Source organism: Ornithorhynchus anatinus, chromosome 17 (assembly GCF_004115215.2).
Source record: "Ornithorhynchus anatinus isolate Pmale09 chromosome 17, mOrnAna1.pri.v4, whole genome shotgun sequence".
Lineage (NCBI taxonomy): Eukaryota > Metazoa > Chordata > Mammalia > Monotremata > Ornithorhynchidae > Ornithorhynchus > Ornithorhynchus anatinus.
Window position 1 is genome coordinate 29,309,907 of NC_041744.1, and position 25,154 is coordinate 29,335,060.

At 43.9% G+C, this 25,154-nt stretch overlaps 2 protein-coding genes across 6 annotated transcripts in view; one reads left to right on the plus strand and one right to left on the minus strand.

Annotated features, from left to right (window-relative positions):
• Positions 1-2,681: 2,681 nt before the first annotated feature.
• On the minus strand, positions 2,682-11,188 carry CGGBP1 (CGG triplet repeat binding protein 1). 4 transcript variants are annotated; one of them, XM_007666627.4, is made up of 2 exons: positions 10,774-11,188; positions 2,682-7,047 (listed from the first exon to the last, which is right to left on the minus strand). In XM_007666627.4, exon 2 carries the CDS (start codon positions 7,026-7,028, stop codon positions 6,525-6,527), a length of 504 nt encoding a protein of 167 aa, XP_007664817.1. In that variant the 5' UTR covers positions 7,029-7,047; positions 10,774-11,188; the 3' UTR covers positions 2,682-6,524. The 4 variants fall into 4 exon arrangements, with proteins under 4 accessions (XP_007664817.1, XP_001521877.1, XP_007664819.1 ...); XM_001521827.6 differs by having other exon boundaries at positions 10,743-11,187; XM_007666629.4 differs by lacking the exon at positions 10,774-11,188 and adding an exon at positions 10,576-10,669.
• A 338-nt stretch (positions 11,189-11,526) lies between these two features.
• ZNF654 (zinc finger protein 654) overlaps positions 11,527-25,154 on the plus strand; it is a 33,440-nt gene continuing 19,812 nt past the window's right edge. Inside the window, exons 1-2 of one of the 2 annotated variants that reach the window (XM_029082253.1) lie at positions 11,527-11,660; positions 24,915-25,060. In XM_029082253.1, coding sequence (XP_028938086.1) covers positions 11,538-11,660; positions 24,915-25,060 — 269 coding nt within the window. In that variant the 5' untranslated portion in view covers positions 11,527-11,537. Of the gene's footprint in view, positions 11,661-24,914; positions 25,061-25,154 lie in introns of those variants that run through there. The other variant, XM_007666625.2, reaches the window with a different exon arrangement.

Genomic DNA, 25,154 nt, shown 5'->3' on the forward strand with positions numbered 1-25,154 from the left:
GTCCATTGACTTCCAGGCCCATACTCTTCCCACTAGACTACACTACTTTTCATTCATTTGTACATTCAACTTCATTCAGTTGTATTTTTTGAGCACTTACCTTGTGCAGAGCACTGTACTAAGTGCTTGGGAGAATACAATAATAATAATGGTATTTGTCAAATGCTATGTGTCAAGCACTGTACTAAGTGCTGGGGTGGATACAAGCAAATCAAGTTGGACACAGTCCTTTGTCCCACTTAGGGAGCACAGTCTCAATCCCCATTTTACAGATGGGGTAACTGAGGCACAGACACGTGAAGTACTTTGCCCAAGGTCATAGAGCAGACAAGTGGTGAGGGAGGGATTAAAACCCATGACCTTCTAACTCTCAGGCCCGTGCCTTATCCACTATGCCATGCTGTTTCTCTACAATTTATCTTGACTATCCTTGAAATTTTTAGAATCCAAGGAAGTTGATTCCTCTCTGGATTGAATTTCAGGTCACTTTGCTACAAACTAAGGCTAAAATTAGGATCAAACTAAATTCAACATCACTCAAGACAGATACGGAATTACCACTAACCAATGAAGAGGCTATATGAGCCCCATGTCCCAGATGGGACTACCTGCTGCCAAACTTGGCAAAAATGCAATCAGGATTTGATTAGTAACACAAATAGAGAGAGATCACAACCCAGACTACTAAAGGAGAGGTTTGTTTGCAGCTCCTGAAGGTGGTAGGCTATCGGGCTACTCAGAAGTCACTTTGATCAATAAACTGGGTCTAGGCCAGGTAGGCCTAGCTATTTGGAGATGCATCTTGAGGAATATCTCTTGCTTCCTGCTATTTTGGCTAGATGTTAAAGACTGGACGCAGGCGTGAAGCTCCATTCACATTATGCTCTAAATAGACAGCTTTTCCTGATTGATTAGCCCCCTACCAGAGCCCAGCTCCACCCACATGGAACTCTAGCTTTTTCCATCTATAGGCCAAAATCCAGTACCCTCACACAACAATTATAATAATAATAATGGTATATGTTAAGCGCTTTCTATGTGTCAGGCATGGTACTTATATCCAAATCTAGCTGAACTTAGTCCCTGTCCCCTGTGGGGCTCACAGTCTCAATCCCCACTTTACTGGTGATTTACCCGAGGCCCAGAAAGTGAAGTGACTCGGCCAAGGTCACACAGCAGACAAGTGCTGCAGCAAACTGGAAGGAGGGGGCTTGGCCTGAACCAACTTGAACTGGCTCACATTTTTTTATTTTTCTCTCCAATTGGAACATAAGCTCCTTGTGGGTACACAGGCAAGATATAGGTTTGATTTCACATAAGAAAAAGAGATAAGGTTGAAAGCATTGAAAAAACACGCTGAATTTGAAAACCGGACAAATTGTAGGGCAGAATTTTGCCATCTTGGTAGAAAATAAACACGGTGAATATCCACTATCAAAGTAGATGTGGTTGTATAGTTTTATCCCATTTTTAGGTAGACATGCACTGCATGATGTGGCGTGTTCTCACTATATGCCTGTGTCTAATGCAACCATTTAACTGTAAATGAGGGTATGACCACATCCACAACAGGAAAACCACTAGGCACAGAGAATATAAAATGCAGCTGAGCATATACTGGCCGGGTTCTCAGTTCATTTTCAGTCAAAAGACAGGTAGATTAATAATGGCCATTTTTAATTACAGCGGGACTTGGTTTACCTAGAGTACCTAGGATCCCGGGGCTAGAGTGAATAATCTGAATTATTGCCTCCTTGTGTTTCATGTCTGACCTGGGAGTGCATCTTATTGGCAGCTGATGTCAGGGGGGCTGGTACCCATGCCCTCCTCAGGCTGCCTAGACTCCGGGGACCACTTTAAGCCAACTGGAGCTACGTAGCCTGAAGATTTAGTTATTATGGAGCACTTATTCCTCTTACCTGTAAATTATTATGCTCCTGCTTACCCTGGTAGATGGAGCAGTTATTACCTGAAGAGTAGGCCCTGGGAGAATACAACTGACAAATTAAAAAAATACAGTTCCTGCCCCAAGGAGCTTGTAATATGCTGGGTCCAAATCTGTTAGGATCTGAAAATTTGGGAGTCTAACCAGTTTAACCAGTTGGAAGCCCAACATTTCAAAGTAAATTGCTTGAATGAGCAGGCTGATTTTAAAAGGAGTTACCTGTGGGCTCCAGCTTTGTATATAGAGGCAGCAATTGTATTCCGTGAAAAAAGCTAATGAGGTATTTTTCTCCTTTGCTCTGTCTTAACTGAATCTTTTAGCAGTGGGAGACAGGGAAAAGCATCTAAATATATGAATGCATTTAGTTCTTCTTCTCCTTCCCACCCAATTAGTTTAAGACTGCAGGAGGTGGATATGGAGGGTGGCTGTAGTCTGTCCAAATCCAGCTGAAATTGATGAGGAAATCTTCTGTGCCACATCTTTGAGGAGCCTGGAGGACCTTGTAGGGCTCTACCTTATACAGGGTGAAAGTTACAATGCTCTGCATACCCAAAGCCCTCAATAAATACAATTGATTTTAGAGTCCCTCCCTTTATGATGGCTCAGGAGGTAAAATCAGTCAGGAAAAACTGCAGGCTATGATTTATTCTTCAACTCTTCAAAAAAAAAACAAAACCAAAACCCCCCCCCAGAAATGACAAGGCTATACTTAACACAAAACACCCTGACATTTCAATCAATTTTTTTTTTAAAAATTTATTTCTAAAAGTCACAGACTGACAAAACTTTAAAAGCAACACAGACATTAATACTCAGGATACATGCGTGAGCAAAGAAAGTATAGCATTGAGTACAAAATGAACATAGTAAACTATTAGTACAGTACTCTGAATACGAGTAGAATATCACTAAGAGTTGTATTTCCTTCAGAAACTTACGATAGTATGGCATAAAAGAGATCAGGGTTTAAGAAAGCCACTTCACTCTTCACTGTATTAATGACCAAAATAGAAACATTCATAGTTGTCATCTGAAGCCAAAAAGCTTTCCATTGGAAGTTCAACTGCAAATTTCAGCAACTGTTTGACTAGTTGAGGTTAATGCATTCATGCGATTTTTGGATCACACTGGGGGAGTGTCAAAATGCAGGATTCAAGAGAGACCAAAGTTAGTCATGAAATTATTTGATTTTAAAAAATTTGGGGGCCACTTGCACATTTTTATTTTTCCACATAAACTTTCAAAATCAGCCCAATATGGAAAATTTCTCTCAAATTCTTGCCAGTACTACCTGTGGAAAAAGATTAGATTTTTCAGATGTTCGAAAAAAAACCCAAAAAACCCAAGCTCAAATTGTTGACTAAGCTACTGAATTTGAACTCGGGTGAAGTGCAGAATTTTGAAGGAAATTTTGTTCTGGTCCCAGTTTGTCATCTATTTGACCGTTTAAATAATGTTAAAAACATTCTTTGAGAAATGGCATTTGCAGAAGATTCAGTGGTGGTCATTTGAAAAACATACAATCAACACTCAGGTTCTTTACCACAGCCAAGCCTCCTAGAGTTTTCCCTTCTAAGAAATGTTTACAGAATCTTTCAGCTTTCCTTTATTCCCTGCAGAATGAGAAACCCTAGAGTGACTCTTACTTTTTTAAACAATATGTAAACAATTTATTATAAGTATACAATGAATTTTTGGAAGACATACTATCATACTTGAGAAACATTTACTATTAACAGGTAAGCATGTCTTGAAGGCAGTTTGTAAATGAAACATTAACCAATCTTATACTATGCATACAATTTACGAAATAGAAAAAGGCTATTTCTTCAAGAGTATAGCATTACACTAACACTACATAGTTAAAGTTGAAAGAACTGTAGAAAACCTTCAATACACCTCACAGGCAGCATATGCCTTCCAGGTATGTCCTTTTTATTCTATCCATTACACCAACAATGGTTTCACTGACTTGTACCAACTTTGGAAAAGTTATCATTTTAGCAATTTATCTTATATTTATAAGCCCAGAGACCATGTAAACTTAGTCTCAAGGAAAAAGAATTCTTAATCATAAAAACATCAACTATCATTTAAAGTTAAAAAAGAAAAGGCCTCGAAAGGTACATTCCTATAATCCTTGGAACATGTAGATGGGACCTGACCCTAAATATGATAAATGTAATTAATGACAGTTATGGGACTAATGAAGTACATGAAAACATGGGCAATCACTTAAAGGAAAAAAAAAATCACTCAATTAGCCATGAGTAACAATAATATAGTAACATGTAACTGAAATGTTACCTACTGATTGCACTTGCAATGGGAGAAACACTATCAAGCCGTTCAATGTAAGATTAACTTGCTGCCACTACTAGTTTGCCTTTAAAGTAAAATGAATACTGAAAAACTGGAAGGAACAAAAATTACAGGGATTTACATATCCTTAGCAAGAAGAAACCTATTCTTCTATTTCATCCTTTGAAAATAATTTTAAAAAGCAGCTCCTTAGAATGATGTTCATTTATCTCTTGGATTTATGTAGGATCCTCTTCGATGCTCCAAAATAAACATGACTACCTAGCAAAACAACTAAAAACACAGAGGTTAGTGAAGTTCTTAACGTGTGCTTCATAAACGATAGCACTGCTTGGAAAATCCGTGGTGCTAGCTCACTACAAGTTAGGGAGGAAAGCAAATATGGAAGTCATGTAAGTGCTACACTTTTTCTTTTCTTTTTTTTTAATACAAGGAAGTATGTTCATTTGGGGGAAACACTATTATTCTGTAGGAAAATTATGAAGACCCTACTGAACAGATTAGCGACTCGATAGCATTTCCTTAAGGAGTTAGATTTTTAACCTTCACACAAAGCATATTTCCTAGATCAGTAAAATGTGTACATTATGAAAATAAAGACAACACTTTCACTTTCATTTCAATACATGAACAGTGGTAAAATTCTGCAAATGCGTTTCTAACATATATCTTGAAGCACTTTAAGAGGGCTTTAAAAAGAGTATCAGCTCGAATTAGCAGGTGATTAACTTAAAAAAGGATACACTCCAGTTCTCCCATGGCCTGCATGAGGACTCTACAGAAGTGCTGCTGAGCAATTTTGACAGGCGCACTGAGATACTTAGGCTCAAGAGAACTTAAACTCCTGTAAGGGGCAGATCGCTTTTCCCCAACACATTTATGCATGGTAAGATGTTGCCAAAGAAATGCATTTTTAAATTTCCAACCAACGGCAGGTAAACCCTTGCAGTACTTGAAGCAATGTTTCATATGAAGCTGATACTAATGGAAGTTCACGTCTTTGGAAGTTGTCTATTTAAGATCAAAAACAGAAAAGCTCACTGAATCAAGTCAATTTCAATATGAACTGAGAGACCGGCTAGAGATGATAGGAGTGTTAGTTTCTCAGTGTAACATTATTCTGTAACAAGATCATTAACCTTCACCAGTTTGATGCAAATGGCAAGCATGCCTTTCCACTCACCCATAACCAGGACACTTAGCAAAAAAGCTTTCTGAGAGCCAACGAATGGATCAGCTAGATGGAAAACGACTGTGCTTGCATATCATGCTTTATGTAGTATTAGTCAAAACTATCAAGTGTATTCAACTTGACTGGCATTCAGAGTTTAGGCTGCTCTAACTCTCTGGTTTTTGGCACTGGTCAAAACAAACGTGTCAGTCATTTGATCACTTAAAGGTACCACTAAAACGAAACCTAGAAGCAAGGAGGAAAAGAGAGAAGTATAAAAGATAGCTGACAACCATAAATGAAGCAGAGGTGCTGACTTTTCCTTTTATTGCAGGGGAGGGGAGATGGAGAGGGGCAAAAGGCCCCAAGGAATTAAGGAAAGACGAGGACCAGGAAGTGACCGGCTCTGTAAATCCAAGAAAGTAGAGAGCCAATATTTTGGATCCTTACAGTCCTGACTGGAAACTCTCGAGGCTTGTGAGAGTCCTGGGATGACCAAGGCTGGACGTCCAACTCAAAAAAAACTGTGTGGGTCTTGACCCATATAGAGTGGGCACGGGGGCCTTGAAGTATATCACCTGAAACTGATAAAAACCAAAGGCAACAGTAGTTCATATTTCTGTTCCATCAGAGATTGTTCAGAGCACAAACAATTTTACTGACACTAGCTTCAACAGTTTTCTATGCTCTTTTTCTTTGCCACGGTGCCCCGTGCCCCTGCTTCCCGCCCGGCAAAAAAAAAAAAAAAAAATCAGGTAACATTAAAAATATGCCATAATAGATTAAAACAAAGTTAGAAGAGGTCTTCTATGCATAAGCTTTCTGAGGGGAAGCCATCAATTTTAGATAACGGTCTGGTTTCGGGTGTTCTACCACACTCTACACCTAACGTTCAGGCATCTGTCACTGGTGACAAATCAGTAAATTCTGCAGTGAGGTTGTCACTTTCTCGGCTATATACACATCGCAAAACTATGCAGTATCACATGATTTTAATGAAATAAATATAAAAATGAACCACACAATCAATACATAACTTTAATACTCCACATCTTTTGTCTTGCTCACAAGGGTGTAACCTCCAGGTCAACAATCTTGTGAATTGAGGAGCTGATTCTCATTTTCATATCCATCAGGCAGGTACGCTCTCCTCAGCTGGTCAGACTTAGGTATGGAGCCACCGTTCTTCACGTGGCGAGACAGGAAAGCACGAACAGCTGGGTGATCAGCCTTCTCCAGGGGGATGTTGGCTTCCAGGCACATTTTCACAAAGTCCTGGATAACACTGATTTTCTCTGTCTGCGCAGTACTGTTGCACTGAAGAGAAGCTGTCAGAGGCCTCTGCTTCTTCCTCACACCCTGCTCTTCAAATTCTGCCTTCCGTTTTGTGTGAGTCTTGGACTTGAGGTGATCGCTGATGGCAGACTTGCGAACGTGATTCAGTACCACATTACAGGAAGTGCAGAACAGTTTCCCTCCATCTTCATGCAATTCACCTCCGAACTCAGTGACGCGATCCCGTGGAGTTACGTACAAGGCAGTCTTAGAACGGTTGCGAGCAGGAGGGGATGTTACTACAAATCGCTCCATAATGGTTTTCAATATGTTTCTTTTAAAATAAAAGAAATAGGTGAGAAACTTTAGGAATACAAGTTACCTGCCAGTGGCTACGCGCCGAAGATAAATAAAGAGGCCTAAGATTAAAGGCCTCCCTAAAATACATTTTTTGGTGAAAAGTGGCATTTAGCTTCCTGAAGACAGGCATTGGTGTCTGCTTATTCTACTGTAGGCTCCCAAGTGCTTAGTAGAGCACTCTGTACCCAGTGAGTACTCAAAATACCATTGATTAAGCACTTACTGTCAGGAGCTTCACCCAAAATATGACAAATGACATTGTAAAATAAAATCGGGAGGAAAAACAAAAGCTTATGAAAGTACCTTACTAAACATTTAAAAAGTGGAGAAAGATGTTAGAAAATTAAAGTTACGAAGCTAAATTTCACTATACCCAAGACCATTGAAAGTTGAGGGAAATCTCATTTAATGCTCAGCTTTCAGCTCAACCATATTTAAACCGGAATATATTTGTAGTGTTTTTCAACGAAGAGCAACAAACGGAAACATATTCTGTGTCCTAATGGACAAGGTTTTTTGTTGTTTTTTTTTTTAATTTATTTAAGGCAGCCCAGCACAGCACAGAGCTTTATATTACAGCTCCTCTGGCAAGGATTTTGTCTGGAGTCACAGAGAAGCAAATAATTCTATTTATACTTATTATATTTATATTTACTTATTTATATAACTAGATTACTTGTTTACTTGTTTTGATGTGTGTACCCTCCCTCCCCCCTTCTAGACTGTAAACCCGCTGTGGGCAGGGATTGTCTCATTGCTAAATTGTACCTTCCAAGTTCTCAGTCCAATGCTCTGCCCACAGTAAGCGCTCAGTAAATATGATTGAATCAATGAATAAAGGGTAGGAATAAAAAGACAAGTATCGAAAAGGTAAATCCCCAAAACTCCAAACCAAATTCAAAATAAAAATAGCTTCTCAAAACGTAACAACTATTATTCAGTAGTACTTTTCCACTGTGAGCCCCATGTGGGACAGGAACTGTGTCCGACTTGATTGAAGTGTACCTACCCCATGGCTTGACACATAGCAAGCACTTAACCTAATCATAATTATATTCCAGGAGTCAACCCTTAAAATGTTTATTTTCTGTGCTTAGTCCTGGATCCGGGAATTTAAAGCTTTTAATTGCTCAAGGACTAAACCCACTAGGAATCTTCATTTTCAAACGTTTAAACACAGATACCTAAATGGATAAGGCACTTCCTCCCTTTACCCCCCTCCATCATCCCTAACTCCTCCTCTTCCTCTATACACTTAAGTAACTCAGAAGTGTCTGCCTGGGTATTTTTCAATTCAGACGAATACAGAGTATCACTCTGAAGCCGATGTTGTTTTTCACTCATTTAAAATCATATTTAAAATCTTTTTAGAAAATCTGGGAAAGCTCAAACTGAAAATCTAGTGCTTCTCAGGCAGCTTTTGCATCAAAATTATGGTCTTATTCTTTTACAGGTCACCTCTTAGAGGCCTCTATTCTTTAGAATCACCTATCGATCTGTGATGCCTGCCACTCTTCAGTTCTAATTGAGCTCCCTACGGTCCATAAGATAGGAATGATATCTGTCAAGGGCTGACTATGTGCCAGGCACTATACTAACCGCTGGGGTGGATACAAGCAAATCAGGTTAAGATGAGTGTGGTTCCGGAGAGGCTTTTCCACGGCTGAACAGCTTTGAGAAGCGGCTTGGCTCAGTGGAAAGAGCCCGGGCTTGGGAGCCGGAGGTCATGGGTTTGAATCCCAGCTCTGCCAGCTGTGTGACTGTGGGCAAGTCACTTTACTTTTCTGTGCCTCAGTTCCCTCATTTGTAAAATGGGGATGAAGACTGTGAGCCTCACGTGGGACAACCTGATTAGCCTGTATCTACCCCAGCGCTTAGAACAGTGCTCTGCCCGTAGTAAGTGCTTAACAAATACCAACATTATTATTCAAATGGGGATGAAGACTGTGAGCCTCATGTGGGAAAGCCTGATTACTCTACCCCAGTGCTTAGAACAGTGCTCTGCACATAGTAAGCGCTTAACAAGTACCAACATTATTATTATTTAAGGCTATTTGGGTCCTCTAATCTTTTATTTTCCAGGAGGAAATGTGTTCCTTGTCTTAGGAATGATGTCCCCACCTCCCCACGTTTTGGCAAGTAGGAGAGTGTCATCCTCAACATGGGATATTAAACATATGGACCATCGTGAGATACCAGGGCAATACGAGTTATCGACCCTCCTGTCAATCAGCCTGATTTAAGGTGGCTATTTCTCAAGTATTTGCTACAAGGGCCACTAGTTGTCTATACGGGGGACCCCGTTTAGACTGTGAGCAGGGATGGTCCCCATCTGCGGCCGAACTGTGCCTTCCAAGTACCTGGTGCAGTGCTCTGCACCTAGTAAGTGCTCAAATATGTCTGAAAGAATATGGACCGTCGTGAGATACAAGTGAAATACAGTTATCGACCCACCTGTCAATCGGCCTTATTTACGGTGACTTTCTCAACTATTTGCCACAAGGGCCTATATTTGTCACAAGTCGTCTATATGGGGGAACCCTTTAGACTGCGAGCAGGAATGGTCTCCATCTGTGGCCCAATTGTGCCTTCCAAACACCTTGTACAGTGCTCCGCACCTAGTAAGTGCTCAATAAATACGATTGAAAGAATATGGACCGTGATGAGACACAAGGGCAATAGTTATCGACCCACCTGTCAATCGGCCTTATTTACGGTGATTATTTCTCAACTATTTGCCCCAAGTCATCTATAGGGGGGAACCCGTTTAGCCTGCGAGCGGGGGATGGTCTCCATCTGTGGCCCAATTGTGCCTTCCAAGCGCCTACTACAATGCTCTGCACCTAGTAAGCGCTCAATAAATACGATTGAAAGAATATGGGCCATCGTGAGACACAAGTGCAATACGACTTATCGACCCACCTGTCAATCGGCCTTATTTACGGTGACTATTTCTCAACTATTTGCCCCAAGGGCCTACATTTGCCACAAGTCATCTATATGGGGGAACCCGTTTAGAGTGCGAGCGGGGAATTGGGCCTTCCAAGCGCCTAGGGCAGTGCTCTGTACCTAATAAGCGCTCACTCCACATCACCGAATGAATGAACCCTCTGTAAAACTATCGTTTCCAGCCCGGTCCTCTTCCCCAAAGGCCCCGTTTGGCTTGCGGTTGCAAGTCAAGAGCCTTTGGCTTGGGCGACGACCCCGGGGGGTCCGGCAGGGCCTTTCCTTTCCTTAATTTCGGAGGCCCGTCCGTCCTGAGCCTCCGAAAGGGTTCATTCGTTCAGTCCTATTTCCTGAGCGCTTACTAGGTGCACAGCACTGTACTAAGCGCTCGGAATGGACGATTCGGCAACAGAGACAGACCATCCCTGCCCACTGACGGGCTCACAGGCTACTCGGGGGACACAGATGGGCGAAAACAAGACAACTTGATAGCGATAAATAGAAACAAGGGGATGGACGCCTCATTAACGAAATAAACAGGGTGATAAAAACATACACAAATGAGCACAGGTTGATTTTGGCCTCTCCGCCCGGAGGAGGATGCTCGGCTGGGAAGGCGGGCGGCCCCCGATGGTGGAGCCTCCCCCCTCCCGGGAAAACCAAAGGGGAGCGTGCCGGAAAAATACGTTTCCTGGGGGGGGCGGGGGGGGGGGGGGTCCTCACCCCGTCCTTGTCCGAGGAAAATGACACCCACCGGGGGCTGGGTCACTTCCGAGTCGGTCGCCGGGGTGGGTGTGGGAGGGATGGGGGGGGGGCGTTGCAGGTTTGTGGCGTTGGGCCTGGAGGCGGAGGGCGTCCCGGCGGCGGCGGCGGCGGCGGCGTTGGGATCCCGGCTCAGGCTGTCGGGCGGCAGGGGGAAAATGGTTCCCGGGCGGGGGCCCCGGGAGCGCTGGGGCGGTTGGAGCTCATTCCCTTCCTGGGGAGAGGAGGGAGGAGGGGGCCGGGAGGCCGGTCCTGAAGCCGGTCCTGAAGCAGGTCTTGCGGCCGGTCCTGAGAGGCCGGTCCTGCGGCCTCGGGGACAGGACGAGGGGCCTCGCGGGAAACGTTTCCAGGCCTCAGGCCCTCCGCCGGCCCGGCCCGGCCCGGGGATCCCTCAGCCCGGGGCCGCCGCCAGGGGAGGAAGAAGGGCGGGGGACGAGGAAGGAAGAGCGGGCGGCGGGGAGGCGGGCGGGGAGGCAGGCAGGCAGGCGGGCGGGCGGGCGGGCGGCGCCACGGCCCAGGGCGCAGGACGGCGGGCGGCCAATGGCCCGGGCGGGGCGGCCCCCGCCGTGACTGACGGCGCCCGCCGGCCAATGGGAGCAGCGGACGGCGGAGGGGGGCGGAGCCGGAAGTGGAGCCCCGGCGGACCGCCCGTCGTCCGGCCGGGGGGGGCGGGGGGGGAGCGCTCCGGCCGTGTGTGTGTGTGTGTGTGTGTGTGTGTGTGTGTGTGGTGGGGGGGGGGCGGGCGGCCAACGCCTCATGGCGGAGGAGGAGAGCGATCAGGAGGCCGAGCGCCTCGGAGAAGAGCTCGAAGCCATCGTCCGGCCCCCGCCGGGCCCCGCCGGCCTCAGCAGCCGCGATTATTGCCGCCGCTTCTGTCAGGTGAGGCGTCGCCGCCGCCGCTTCCCCCCCCCCCCCCGCCCCCCACCCCGGCCGGTCCTGCTCCTTCCTCCGCCGCCGCCTCTGCCCCCCGAGGGAGGCGGAGAGGGGCAGGGGGAGCCCGGGGCCTTGCTCCCGGAACCCGGGGGGCCTCCACCCTCCTCCGCCTCCCCCAGGTGTGGGGGCGGAGGGGGCGGGGAGGAGCACGGCACCCCCTCGTCTGTCATCCCGCCCCCTCCCCGGAGCCCCTCTCCCCACCCACCGCAGTGACGGGGGGCTTTTTTCGCAGTGGTTGCTAGGGATCGGGACATTCCCCCCCCCCATTCCCACCCCCCCACCCTTAGACTCATCGCCCATAAAGTCGCAGTTGACGTCTCCTTTTTTATTCCTGAAATAACCGCTTGGTTTTTTCCTCCCCCCCCCCCCCCCTTCCTACCGGCCGCTAACGATGACAGTGAAGTCTCCACTCTCAGCCCTCTTGCAGCCGCTTTAGTCGGGGAATTTTAGCCCGATTTCATCCCCCCCCCCCGAGAATAGCGAGGTGGGTGTTAAGCGCGTCCTAGGTGCGGACACGGTTCCAAGCGCTGGGGGAGATGCGGGGTCGTCAGGTGGTCCCACGTGAGGCTCACAGTCTGCGGCCCCCTTTTACAGATGGGGAAGTGAGACACGGAGAAGTGAAGGGACCTGCCCACAGTCACCCAGCTGACAAGGGGCAGAGGGGGGATTCGAACCCATGATCTCGGACTCCCCGGGCTCTGTCCACTGAGCCGTTTTTGGGCAGAGGGGGGATTCGAACCCATCACCTCGGACTCCCCGGGCTCTGTCCACTGAGCCGTTGGTATTCCCGTCTTTTGCCAAGCGTAAGATTCGAGGGCACAATTTTCCCTTCCTTTTCGGAATCCCATTAGGTGGTTTTTCTCCTTGGCATTATTTTTCCCCCCCCCTCCACACACACACACGGGAACACATGATAGAGGGGAAGTAAAGTTTAGCAGTGACAGTTGAAGAGGGCATCGTGCCAGCCGTCATTTGGTTTGTGCCATTTTCTGTTAAGATGGTTGAAGTGGAAGGAAAAGGTTGACGCTCTTACACGGGTGTAAGCGTCTTTTAGTTTTCTGCGTTCGTCGATAGGCTTTTGGATTCAAACGTCAGGTAGTGCACCTCGTTATGGGTTATGCTGTTGGGTTTTTTTGCCGAAAGGTTGAGTCGGCATTGATGGACGTTTAAAATCAAAAGACTGATCCCCAAATCACATTTTTCTTCAGGTGCTAGTTGGGAATAGCTAGTCTGATCGCATCACTTAACCATTTAGAAGGCGACCGGTGAACAGGGTCACTAAGGGGTAAATGGTTTCCCCCCAAACTCCTGAGATTCCGGTTAGAAATACTATAGTTTAATTTTCATCTGTCTTGCCCGATTGCGGCAGTTTGTCGGAGATACTGTTTAAAAGTTCCCAAATGCTTCATTTCTTGTGTTGTGACTTCTTATCCTTCTCGTATCTCACCCCTGGAAGGATCATATTTTATTTTCCCATGATTATAGCCTAACCTGAGTTTTCATTATTCCTTCTTCGTGCCCTCTTCATTGGAGGGGAGAATGGGTTTTATCTGAAGGAGAGGCGAACTTTCTAGTTCTCCTGTTGTACCACTGAGATCCTCTAAAGAAGTGATGGTGATGAATTGCCGTTATTTTTCTCCCCACTCCGAAAGAATAAATATTAACAGAGGGGAAGCTAAGCATAGGTTTTCATTAGCAGTACAGATCCACTGACGTAGTCCCATGTTCGAGACATCTATTCTTGAAGCTGATCTGCTATTTATATAATAGAGATAGTTGCTGCATGTATTTAATCTTGCCGGGTTGGGAGAGCAAGAAAACTTTTTCAGTGGACTCCCTTCTTTCAAAAGAGTGGAAATGTCGCATCAAAAATGTCTCAGTAACTTGGGAGAACCGTTGGTGGAAGAGACGAGGTTAAAAGAGAATAAGGTGACGGCAGCTGAGTTGACCAGTAGGTAGAAGGAAGAGACTAGCGAGAATGTGAGTGGTATTTTAAGCAAGTACTTTGTGAAATTTTGCCCTTTACATCTCAAAATTACAAGCATTGACACGATATACTCAGGTAGCAGATTTGCTCCTTCTGACTTATGTCTGCCAGTATTTCCCTGCAGCACATTCATATTTCATACCAGGCCTCAAGTAGGCCACCAGACTGACTAAATTATGTGACTTGTTGCTGAAAATAGGCTTCCAAATGTATTTCTGTACCCTTAGTTGTTTTTAATACCCCTCTTATTATCACAGTACTTAGAAAGTAATTCAGCCTATAGCTATGGATGTAATTGAAATAAATAGCTTCTAGTTTGTTTTCCAAATTAAATCTGAGCTCATTCAGCTCTTCTGGAAATATTCTTCATGTTGCAAAAATGACTATTACCAATCGATCTAATGTGTTATGAATAATAAGTTTGGCAATGCGGCAACGTATAACATTTTCAGTAGAAAGACACATCTGTTGCATATATCGGAGGATCAGATAGATAGTCCATATGGTCTTGTACCTTATTATGATAGGCAAACGTTTAGTAACCAGCTACACTTAGGACCGTATGATAGAAAAAGTGCTGGGGCCAGTGCTTCATCCTGAGTGGATTGAGCCTCCCATCTTAATAATAATAATAATAATAATAATGGTATTTAAGTGCTTACTATGTGCCAAGCACGGTTCTAAGCGCTGGATCTAAGCGACTGATGAGCCTCAGTTCAGTCACAAAAACTCCACGACTGAGAACCTGTGGGAAGAAGTGGATTACAGCGATGGATGGTGGTTGGTGCAGTACCAGCAGTACAATCTGTCCTGCCAGTCGGGTGTCCCTTGGTACAGGGGAGCTACCCATTGCTTGCCTATATACCCTTCGCAATGAAATCATCATGTATGTCTCCTTTGCGCACAGTAAGCGCTCAATAAATATGACTGAATGAATGAATGAGTGTTTTAACTACTGAAAGGTGTAATAAAAGGCAGATTACAAGCCTGCATGATCAACAGCAGCCAAGAAGTCAAAAAAGAAAATATTTGACATTGGTAATATGTTCTTGAACTACAAAGGATCCCTTTTTGCCTGCTTTTATGAGCTGCTATTGTGATTTTTGTTCATAATCTTAGATGTCATGCCGTAATTGCAAGTTGTAAGTCCTTTCAGAAAGGGGATGATAAAACATTCAGATATTGCAACTCAAAACACCTTCCCCTTCCCGCCCCACCCTTTTTGGTGTCTCCACACTTTCACTTACTGTCTATCTGTAGGCAGAGTCAGCTCTACCCTGTTTTCATTACAGGCCTTAGAACACAGGGAAACTAGGGAAAGTTCTTCCTTTCAACTGTGAACCCCGTTTGGTCCCTGTCCAATCTGATTATCTTCACCTATCCCAGTGTTTAGTCCAGTGTTTGCACATAGTAAGCACTTGTCTACTTACCCCCATAGGGAGCTTCTTTCTAATTAGAATCCAGGAGCACCCTGGCTTAGTGGGAAGGGCACAGGCCTAGGAGACAGAGGACCTTGGTTCTAATGCCAGCTCTGCCATTTGCCGGCCGTGTGACCTTGGGCAAGTCACTTAACTTCTCTGTACCTCAGTTTCCTTTGTAAAATGGGGATTCAGTCATCCCTGTTCTCCTTTTTCCTTAGACTGTGAGCACCATGTGGACAGGAGGGAGTGCATCTGACATGATTAACTCCTATCTACCGTCCTTGAAACATAGGAAGTGTTTTAACAAATACCACTGTTGTTATTAATGCTGGGTGAACTTTTAGCTCGTTGTGGGCAGGGGATGTGTCTTTTTAATGTTGTCCTCTCCCAAGTCCTCAGTGTACAGTGTGCTCCGGCACGCAGTAAGCACTCAATACATTGGGTTGACTGACTGTAGCCACTACTTTGCATAATTGTGTGGTGTTGGTTCAGGGGTGAGCTGTATCACCTGAGACTCTTTAGGAATACGACCCTCAGATTACAAGTGAACTGACTGTGGGTCCCACTGCTGTAACTGCCCTTTTAATTTGAAGGTACCACTACTGATGGCTAGAACTCACTTGGGAAATTAAGTGACATTTCTATAGTAATGTTTTCGAAATATGGGTCATCTCTCTACACCGGCCCCCACGGATGTTGAGGAACGGGCATTGTAGTGATTTTCACGTTCTGTCAAATTATGGAAAAATAAAAACCGCTCATTAAATCCGATGTCTGTTTTATGGTAAAATAAACAGTTGTTCCTCCTTATTTTCTAGGGTGAGAGAGGAACAAAACAGGAAGTGTGTGCTATTTCCAAATGCTGTAGATATAAAGAATGTTTGGGCTCCTGGGGGATTGAACCCTGCTTCTCCTTTGGGCACCAAGTCCCAAAAGAAATTGCTTCTGAGCTTGTGGCCTTGATCTTGGAATAATTTGGGTCGATGGAAGGAAGCTGGGTTTTCTGTAATAAAATACGCAGCTCCCTACTTTCTTATGTCAGAATCATTTTTTCCTATCACTGTAAGATTGAGGTTCAGTTACTTTTGAGTATACCGTGAAGGTTAGAGCAGTACTTAATGCCTATAGTGTAAATTTCTCACTTTTTTAATAGGGTAATTTTCTTAACTGAGTTTTAAACCCCCCATTAATGGGTATCTAGAACTCAAATTACCACAGTGTAAAGATGGCAGGTGACCTTTTTCCCTTTCATATTTCCATGATTTCTTATTGGTTTCTTTATATCCTCCTAATTTTTGCTCTCTAACTGCCCAATATTGCAGAAAATAGCCAAGAAAAAGAAATTAGGACTTTTCGAATGTATTTTGACAGGTAGCCTTCTATTTTTAAGATTGATTATTATGGAGTAGAGCCAGGTTGTTGAGCAGGGTTAAACTTGACTAGTTGATGCTTCAATCCCTTGATTAAGGAAAGTCCGGAAGTCATTTTAAAGTGTGGTTGTTAAGTCTTCCAGAACTTGAAAGATAATTTTAAGAGGCATTACAGGAATCGACAGTGGATGTGTATACTGTATTTAGACTTAATTGGATTTTAAATAATTTAACAGAGCTTTCATCAGGTTGCTTAAAACCTTTCAAAAATATAGGTGTGCGTTTTGGAGAGCAAAGGGGTATTATGGGATTAAGTTCAATGGTTTTAAATGTTTAACTCTGGTATTATTTTACAGTTTTGTTAGGTCTCTGTAAAGCGTCAGCTGTACTGCAGGTGACCCTGCAACATGCCACTTGACTTGCTGAAACATGGGTTGGGGGGAGACAGGGAGGGAATCATCCATTACTAATGTGTAAAATCTGGCAATTTCAAATTGTGAATTTAAGAAAGCTCATAGTTAAACCATTTTATAAAATGGAGAAACTTGGAAAGCCTTGAAAACATGGTGAACTCAGGTCAGTAGAAAACCATGGTATATCTATTAGGGAAGGAAGGAATGGACAAAAGTGATTGAAATGTTTGAAATATTGATCATAAAAAGATGATCATTGAAATATTTGAAATATTGCTCGTTAAAAGATGATCTTGAGCTTGTGTATCTTTGTAACAGTTTTAAAGAGAACCTTTATTAGATGTAGGAAGTACTCAAAATAGTGGAATTGAACTGTTATATTGAAAGGGTGGTGGCTAATCATGTTTAATTATCCTTATTTTTCTACTAATTAAAATAGTTAAAATTAAGCAAGAAAAGTAAGATTAAAGTCGTATCTTTACGAAGCCCATTCTAGAGACTGACTTCTTAGGACTTCACACTCGTACTCTGTGCACCTCTTTGAAACAAATTTTCTTCAGTAGTTTTGCTACTAATATTTTGCCAAATTGCCTTGCTTCTGGGTCAGATAGAGTGAAAAAAAATCCTATAACTAATATTGTTTGTTTTCAATCTAAATTAAATCTTGGCTAGATCTTTTAGTTTGGTTAAGTACCAATCAGTCATTGGTATTTCTTCAGTGCTTATTGTGTGCAGAACACTATATCAAGGAACACTTGTGCACTAGCTAAAAGGATGAAGTTGAATCCAACACTCAACAAGTGAAGCAATCATGACCAATTTAAATGTTTGTCTGTGAAGCTTCCAGGTCCAAAGAGTTATTTATCTTTATTGGGGATGCTGCTTTCTTTCAAAAAGAAGGGTTGTGAGGGTAAACCACTCTCTATCTTCCACTTAGTGCCAAGAGAGTATTGACATTATGAAACATTCCTCTGTTTTCAATTGTGCTTGACTAGTTAGGCCTTTCTGTGTAAAGACAGTTGGTCCAAAAGGTTCAATGGTCACTAAATGTATGAGAGAGAAGGAGATAGGTGAAGGTTTACCTCTCTTTGAATCGTTAAGCTGTGCCAGTGGAGAGATTGTTTCGATGTCATTTTACATGAATTGTCCCAAGTTTTATCTAAATTATTATATACCAAATTGACAGTTCAAAAATGAATCACTTCTTATTTGAAATCAGTTGGAAAATAGTGTAAACAGCACTTCCTTGTTGTGCGCATCATCTTTTTTTTTTGGTTTTTTTTTTGGCGGGGGCGGGGTGGAGAGGACTCTCTAAGAACCAGACTTCTAATCTCTCTCATCTCACCTGTGTGGTTTCATTTCAAGAGAAAAGAGTTCCACAGTTCTTAATTGTGTTTGTACTGCCTTGTTTTAGAATGGTTTCCTTAAATGGAGAGGTGGAGTGGACACTAGATTGTGGTTCTCAAACTGATGATACTGAAGCAAGATTTTAAGGATTAAGATCCCAAGCCAGAGAGTTGTTGACTTATTCACAAACTACACTTCTTTTATTCTCATTTGACTTTCCCCTCACTCCAGTTACCAGTTTCCATTATCACTTTCGTCAAGCGTTCCCTTGTAGCCTCTCTTCAACTCACCATCATGAGGGCTCTGAGCCACATGCCTGCAATGTCCACCTTCCCGTCCACTTTTGGGGGTGGGATGGGATGGATCTTTTTGACAGGCAGGGGAGAAGGGACCTGAGGACAGGACTGCCTGCTGACTTTAGGTCTCGCCATCCACTGGCTTCTCCAGGTTGGCAGAATACTTCTACTGTCATTCAGGTCCCAGAGTGGCACTGCCCTCCGAGAGAGGCCCTGATCCTAGTGGGAGTGGTGGAAGGCTAGAGATGATGCAGTTCCACCCCAGCAGCCAAAGCAGTTCCACTTGGTGACATACACCAGGACCTGAGGCAAAGTTGGATGCACTAGGCCCTGGGTTCTGCCATAACTTACCCCTTCATGGAATGGGTTAAATTGTGATCACGTGATGTACCTTAAGTGTCTCAATGCCTAGAAGCAGCTCTGGATCTCTCTAGAGGTATTACTTTGACACACAACTTGGCTATCGCGATTTGGACTTGCAGTAGTTCACTTTTTAGTTAATGTAATTTTTCAATCTAGTATTATTCATAACATTTAGTAAAGCTGACTCCCATTTATGGCCAGAGTGACTGCAGTTTGGTGTTGATGCTTCATCAAATGAGAGACTCTTCATCATCAGTAAAACTAATTTTAGTGTTGCAGTGTGTACCAACTCTAAAAGTAGTGACTTATAGGCTAGTGTTTTATGCTTTTTCAAAAAATAGGACTTACTTGATTTTCAGGTTATTGACATTCCAGAGTTTAATACTAAATGTTTAAGAAATGCATGGATTTACAGTTCAAACCAATTTGTAATTTTAGATTTATTAAACCATCATCACTCATATTCATTACAGCTCTCTTCCTTATCTGTCATTTCTCTTTACACAGCCTTGGCAGTAGTCAAAATGAAAATAAAAATATTTCTAACTGAGAAACAATCTGTTTTATTTTAGCCTCCCATTTTTAATAGAAAATATATGTCCTGTGCACCTTTGGCTTCCCAGGTCCCATGTTCAGTAACATTGATTAAGTGACCATTTATATCTTAATTTTATGGTCTTGCCCCATCTAGAAAAGCCCTATTTGCCAGATGGGTTTTGCACTATTCCAAAGCACTTGAAATTTTGTTACTTATCCAATAAGGGAAGTGAATTTCAGAAGCAAGGACTTCCTTCCAAAAAGCCACATTGGCCCCATGATGATTCAGACCTTGGAAATGTTAGCAGCACTGCTTGCACTAAATGAAATTTTGGGTGGTACCTGCCAAAATAATTAGTCCCAAATGAGTGTCTGTTGGGGCCTGGGGTGGCGGTGTAGGTAGAGCCAGTTGCCCGAGGACATAGTGGAAAGTAGAGAACAGCCTACCCTCACACCCGTATTGTAATCTTCCTTGTGTAGGGCTTCATCCTGTCATTTGGACTGTGCCCCGATTGTCTAGTATCTACCAGTGCTTAATACAGTGACCGACGCATAGTAAGTGCTTAATAAGAAGTATGATCATCATTATTATTATGGCATCACCTACATCTTGGTTTTAGCATGTTTCCCATAGGTTGCAGTTTTTACCTCCAGTGCTGATCCTTTTTAAAGTACCCACCTCGTTTGTAACCTTCTGGGCTATTGTTGAGAATGGGCTCATTTATTATCCTAATACTGGTGGGAATCAGAGACCTGTTAGAGCCTAATCCCAACCTATGCCTTGGGACCGTAAACTCCTTAAGGGCAGAGGCCATGACTTTACACTTAGACCTCTGATAACGTGAGGACTGTATTCTGAGAAATCCTCACATTATAGACAAATGGTGCACAGTACTGACCCATTCCGGTGCCTGGTGCCCACAAGTAGTTTCTTTTGAAACCATGGCACACTGAGCTCAGATTCACACTGTCAGAATAGCATTCCCTAATTCCCTGAGCTCTAGCCAACTCACTGTGAATCAGTCATTTAATAATATTTATTGAGTACATAGTGTAGTTGCAGAGCTCTGTATTAAGGGCTTGGGTGAGTACCACAGAATTAGTAGATGTAATCCCCGCTCACAGTGATTTTACAAGGCAATGGGGGGAGACAGACATACTGTAATTTACAAAACTAAGATGTGCTCCAAGTGTAAAGCTATATATACAGAAGTGCAAAGGGAAGAAGAGCAGTAGTAGCTAGGGAGAAGGAAAAGTGCTGATGTGACAGTAGGGAAGATGCAACCTGGAGAGGAGAGAACATTGAGCACCTGAAACCTCCGGGAGTGGGAGGGGCTTCGATGGGTTTAGAAGATGGGGAGAGTTAAGGTTTGGAAGATATGAAGGGCCAAGGAACTCCAATGAAGGAAGAAAGGCATGAGATAGAGGTATGGTTGGAAGAGTTGAGAATGAGATGCAGTGAGAAGGTGGGCTTGGGAGGAGGTGGATGTGTACCACTGGAGATTTTTGAGGAGCGAAAATATCTGTGCTAGAATGTTTTGGAAAGAAGATGCAAGCAGCCGAGTCACGTATAAACTTGGTGAAGCTGGAGGCATTGAGACCCCTGAGGAGGTTGATACCGTGTTCAAGCCCAGATACGACTGGACTAGGGTAGTGACTTTTTGGATAGAGAGGAAAGGGCAGACCCCTGGAGATTCTGTGGTGGAAAAACCTACAGTATATAACAACAGGCTGGATGTGAGAGTTTAAAGAAAGTGAGGAATTGGGGATACTACCAAGGTTATAAGTTTCAAAAACTGGGAAGATGGTGTTGTTGACAACTGTGATGGAAAAGTTAGGCAGAGAAGGTTTTTGAGGGAGGATGAGGAATTGAGTGTATTGAGGTGCTGGCAGCATGTCCATATGGAGATGTCTTGTAGGCAAGAGGGAAAGTGGGAATATTGGGGAAGAAGTGAAAACATGTGTTATGACAGAACTGAACATAATTTTTTGGTAAGCTCCCAAGCACCTAGTACAGGGCATGGCGCACTATAGTAGCTCAGTAAATAGTAATGAATAAATGAATTAATGCCTAGCTCAGAGCTTGCAGGGATTGACAATATTCAGGCACCAGACAGAACTGGAAGTGAGACTGGGCCAAACTGGAAGTGAGTTCTGGCTTATTCTTGGGCTTCTATATTATACGTCTGCCAGGAATCGTAGTCGTTGCAGGCCGTGGAAACAGCTGCCTACGTGTGAAACGTGAATCAGAATGCCCTGACCTCCATCTGAAAATCCTGAAACAGGGAAGAAGAGAGAGGGATAGAGCAGGAACCCAGTCTCTTGGGTGTAAATGCTCCACCTAATTTGCTAGTTCGTCTCGGGCACCTATTGGCCTGACTGACCGCCCTCCCCTTCCCCCCATATCCCAGGAAATTTCATTCTTCCAAAGGCTTCTGGGAAATCTAGTTCGAAGATAGGGTTGCAGAAATAGACGGACTTATTAGGTCAATTTGAGCCATAGTTCTGACTAGAGCACGAACCTGAATATTTAAACAACCAGGGTCAACGGTCACTACCATTTGTGCAAGACCCTCTGGAAAATGTTACATGTGGTCACTAAACCAGAATAAGTGCCTTAGGGAACATCTCTCCTTGACCTCCACCACATTCTGTATGACAGTGTTTTGTGAGAAACGGTTGAAAGAGGGGGGTACCAGGGAGTCAGTGACATTAGAATGAGCTCTCTTGAAAGGAAAATTCCCACCTTCCTCCTTGCTCATCTTTGCCATTGCCTCTGGTGCCAGCTCCTATACATTTGCTGCTCTTGCTACTACCACCCTCCACCTTCTGCTCCACTTCCCTCGTTTTCCCTCTCCCCAGCTCTTCGGGCACCCAGCACTGTTAACCTGTCTCCTTCCTCTCCTAGCACAATAACAGGATCTACAAGATCCATTGACTTCACATAGTCCATGGAGTGCTTACTGCATGCAGAGAGCACTGTATTGTGTGCTGGCGAGAGGACAATGGAGTAGATGGTCTTGTTCTTTCTGGTTCTCTCTTTGCTTCCCTCTGCTTGTCATACCCACCCAAATTTGGTGGGTGTCAGCTTATGTGCTAAAATGTAGTGTGAGCTAGAGATCTTGGGCCAATCCTGATCCATGATTCACTTGAAGGTTTCTTGGATAGTAGTGTTCGGGTGTGAGCCGAGCCTAACTCAACCAGAAAGAGAAGCAAAGTGGCCTATCGGAAACAGCACGGACCTGAGAGTTAGGAGACCCGGTTTCTAATCCTGGTTCCACCACTGGGCTGCTGTGTGACCTTGGGAAAGTTGCTTGAGTTCTCTGTGCCTCTTTCCCTGTTGGGGAAAAATGGAATTGAAATTCATTGAGTAGTATTTATTGAGCGCTTACTATGTGCAGAGAACTGTACTAAGTGCTTGGAATGTCAAATGAAGTGAAGAAGCAGCGTGGCTCAGTGGAAAGAGCATGGGCTTTGGAGTCAGGGCTCATGAGTTCGAATCCCAGCTCTGCCACTTGTCGGCTGTGTGACTGTGGGCGAGTCACTTAACTTCTCTGTGCCTCAGTTCCCTCATCTGTAAAATGGGGATTAAGACTGTGAGCCCCACGTGGGACAACCTGATTCCCCTATGTCTACCCCAGCGCTTAGAACAGTGCTCGGCACATAGTAAGCGCTTAACAAATACCAACATTATTATTATTATTATCAAATAGGTAACAGATAGAGACAGTCCCTGCCTTTTGACGGGCTTACGATCTAATCGGGGGAGACGGAAAGACAAGAACAATAGCAGTAAATAGAATCAAGAGCAATAAATAGAATCTACCTGTCCTCCTCCCCTCCCCCCCTTTAAGCTGGTAAAACCTGTGTGGGACAGGGACTGTATTTCAACTGGTTCTGTTGTATTTATCCCATGCTTAGTACACTGCTTGGTGCATAGCATTTAACAAGTATTCATTCAATAGTATTTATTGAGTGCTTACTATGTGCAGAGCACTGTACTAAGCACTTGGAATGAACAAGTCGGCAACAGATACAGTCCCTGCCATTTGACGGGTAAATTCAGTCACTCATCCTATCCTGCCTGGATTACTGCATCAGTCTCCTTGCTGACCGCCCAGCCTCCTGTCTCTTACCCACTCCAGACCATACTTCACTCTGCTGCCTGGATCATTTTTCTACAAAAACGATTGGGGCATGTCACCCCCCTCCTCAAAAAAACTCCAGGGGTTGCCCGTGCACCTCTGTATCAAGTAAAAACTCCTCACCATTGGCTTTAAAACACTCTATCACCTTGCCCCCTTCTTCCTCACCTCGCTTCTCTCCTTCTGCAACACAGCCCGCACACTTCGCTCCTTTAGTGCTAACCTTCACACTGTGCCTTAATCTTGCCTGTCTCGCTGCCAACCCCTAGCCCACGTCCTGCCTCTGGCCTGGAACACCCTCCCTCCTCAAATCCGCCAGTGACTCTCCCCACCTGCAAAGCCTAATTGAAGGCACATCTCCTCCAAGAGGCTTTCCCAGACCAAGCCCCACCATTCCTCATATCCCTCTTCCTTTTGCATTGCCCTGACTTGCTCCCTTTGCTCTTCCCCCCTCCCAGACCCCACAGCACTTATGTACAGATCTGTAATTTGATTTATTTGTATCGATGTCTGCCTTCCCCCTCTTCTGGACTGTAAGTTCATTGTGGGCCAGAAATGTCACTGTTTATTGTTGTATGGCACTTACCCAACCGCTTAGTGCAGTGCTCTGCACACTGTAAGCACTCAATAAATGAGTGAATGAATGAACAAGTACTGTTATTATTAAGAGTAGTAATAGTATTGTGATTGTTGTGGTGGTTATCGTTCTTGTTGTCATTTTTGTTGTGGTTGTTATCGTTAGCATTGTTATTGTTTACTGAGTTTGAAAGTACTGAAGATAGAGCCTTGTGCTGTTGGGAGTTGTGATCCAAGGGACAACTCTATACATAAGTTGCTCATGCCAAGTTCAACTCACTGTATAGAACTTTCCCACATCCCTAGTCCATGACCTTTAGAATCCAGGAATGGAGGGGAGAGGGGTGACACCGTCAAAACCTGTCTAGCTCTTTGCTCTTCTTTGACACCTGCAGAATCAGAGCAGCCTTACTGGTCAGTGAATGAGCGAGCTATTGATCATCCCAGAAGAAGTGGCCACTAGCATTAAAGGAATGGCTAAGACACTTTTACCGTGTAATCATTTAAAAATATTCCAAAGAATATATGCATTAGAATCAGCCATTAAGCAGTTCATCCAAGCCATTTAAACTAGGACAACTAAAAGTCAATTGTTTTGAAACTGAAACTGTTCAACAATGCTGGAATTGAAATCCAACTAATGAGAGTCGTCATTAAAAAGCAGGTTTCACCTCATTTTTAATCATTTTTCATGGACCTTTTCTGAACATTTTCATGGTAACTTTTTGAATTATTTTCTTCTTAGGTGGTTGAAGATTACGCAGGAAGATGGCAGGTTCCATTGCCTCAACTTCAGGTGCTTCAAACTGCGCTTTGTTGTTTCACCTCGGCCAGTGTATCGTTCCCAGCTGAATGTGAGCATGTACAGTATGTTTTGAGTAGCCTAGCTTTGTAAGTACACTTTTACCCTTTATCTTTGTAACTAACTATTCTTTGGGTTCTTTTGAGGTTGATAACTCTTCAATTTTGGTTTTATATACTCCTG

Bases quoted from the DNA above. Each gene is read 5' to 3' on its own strand.
- CGGBP1 (XM_007666627.4), bottom strand. From the start codon at position 7,028: ATGGAGCGATTTGTAGTAACATCCCCTCCTGCTCGCAACCGTTCTAAG.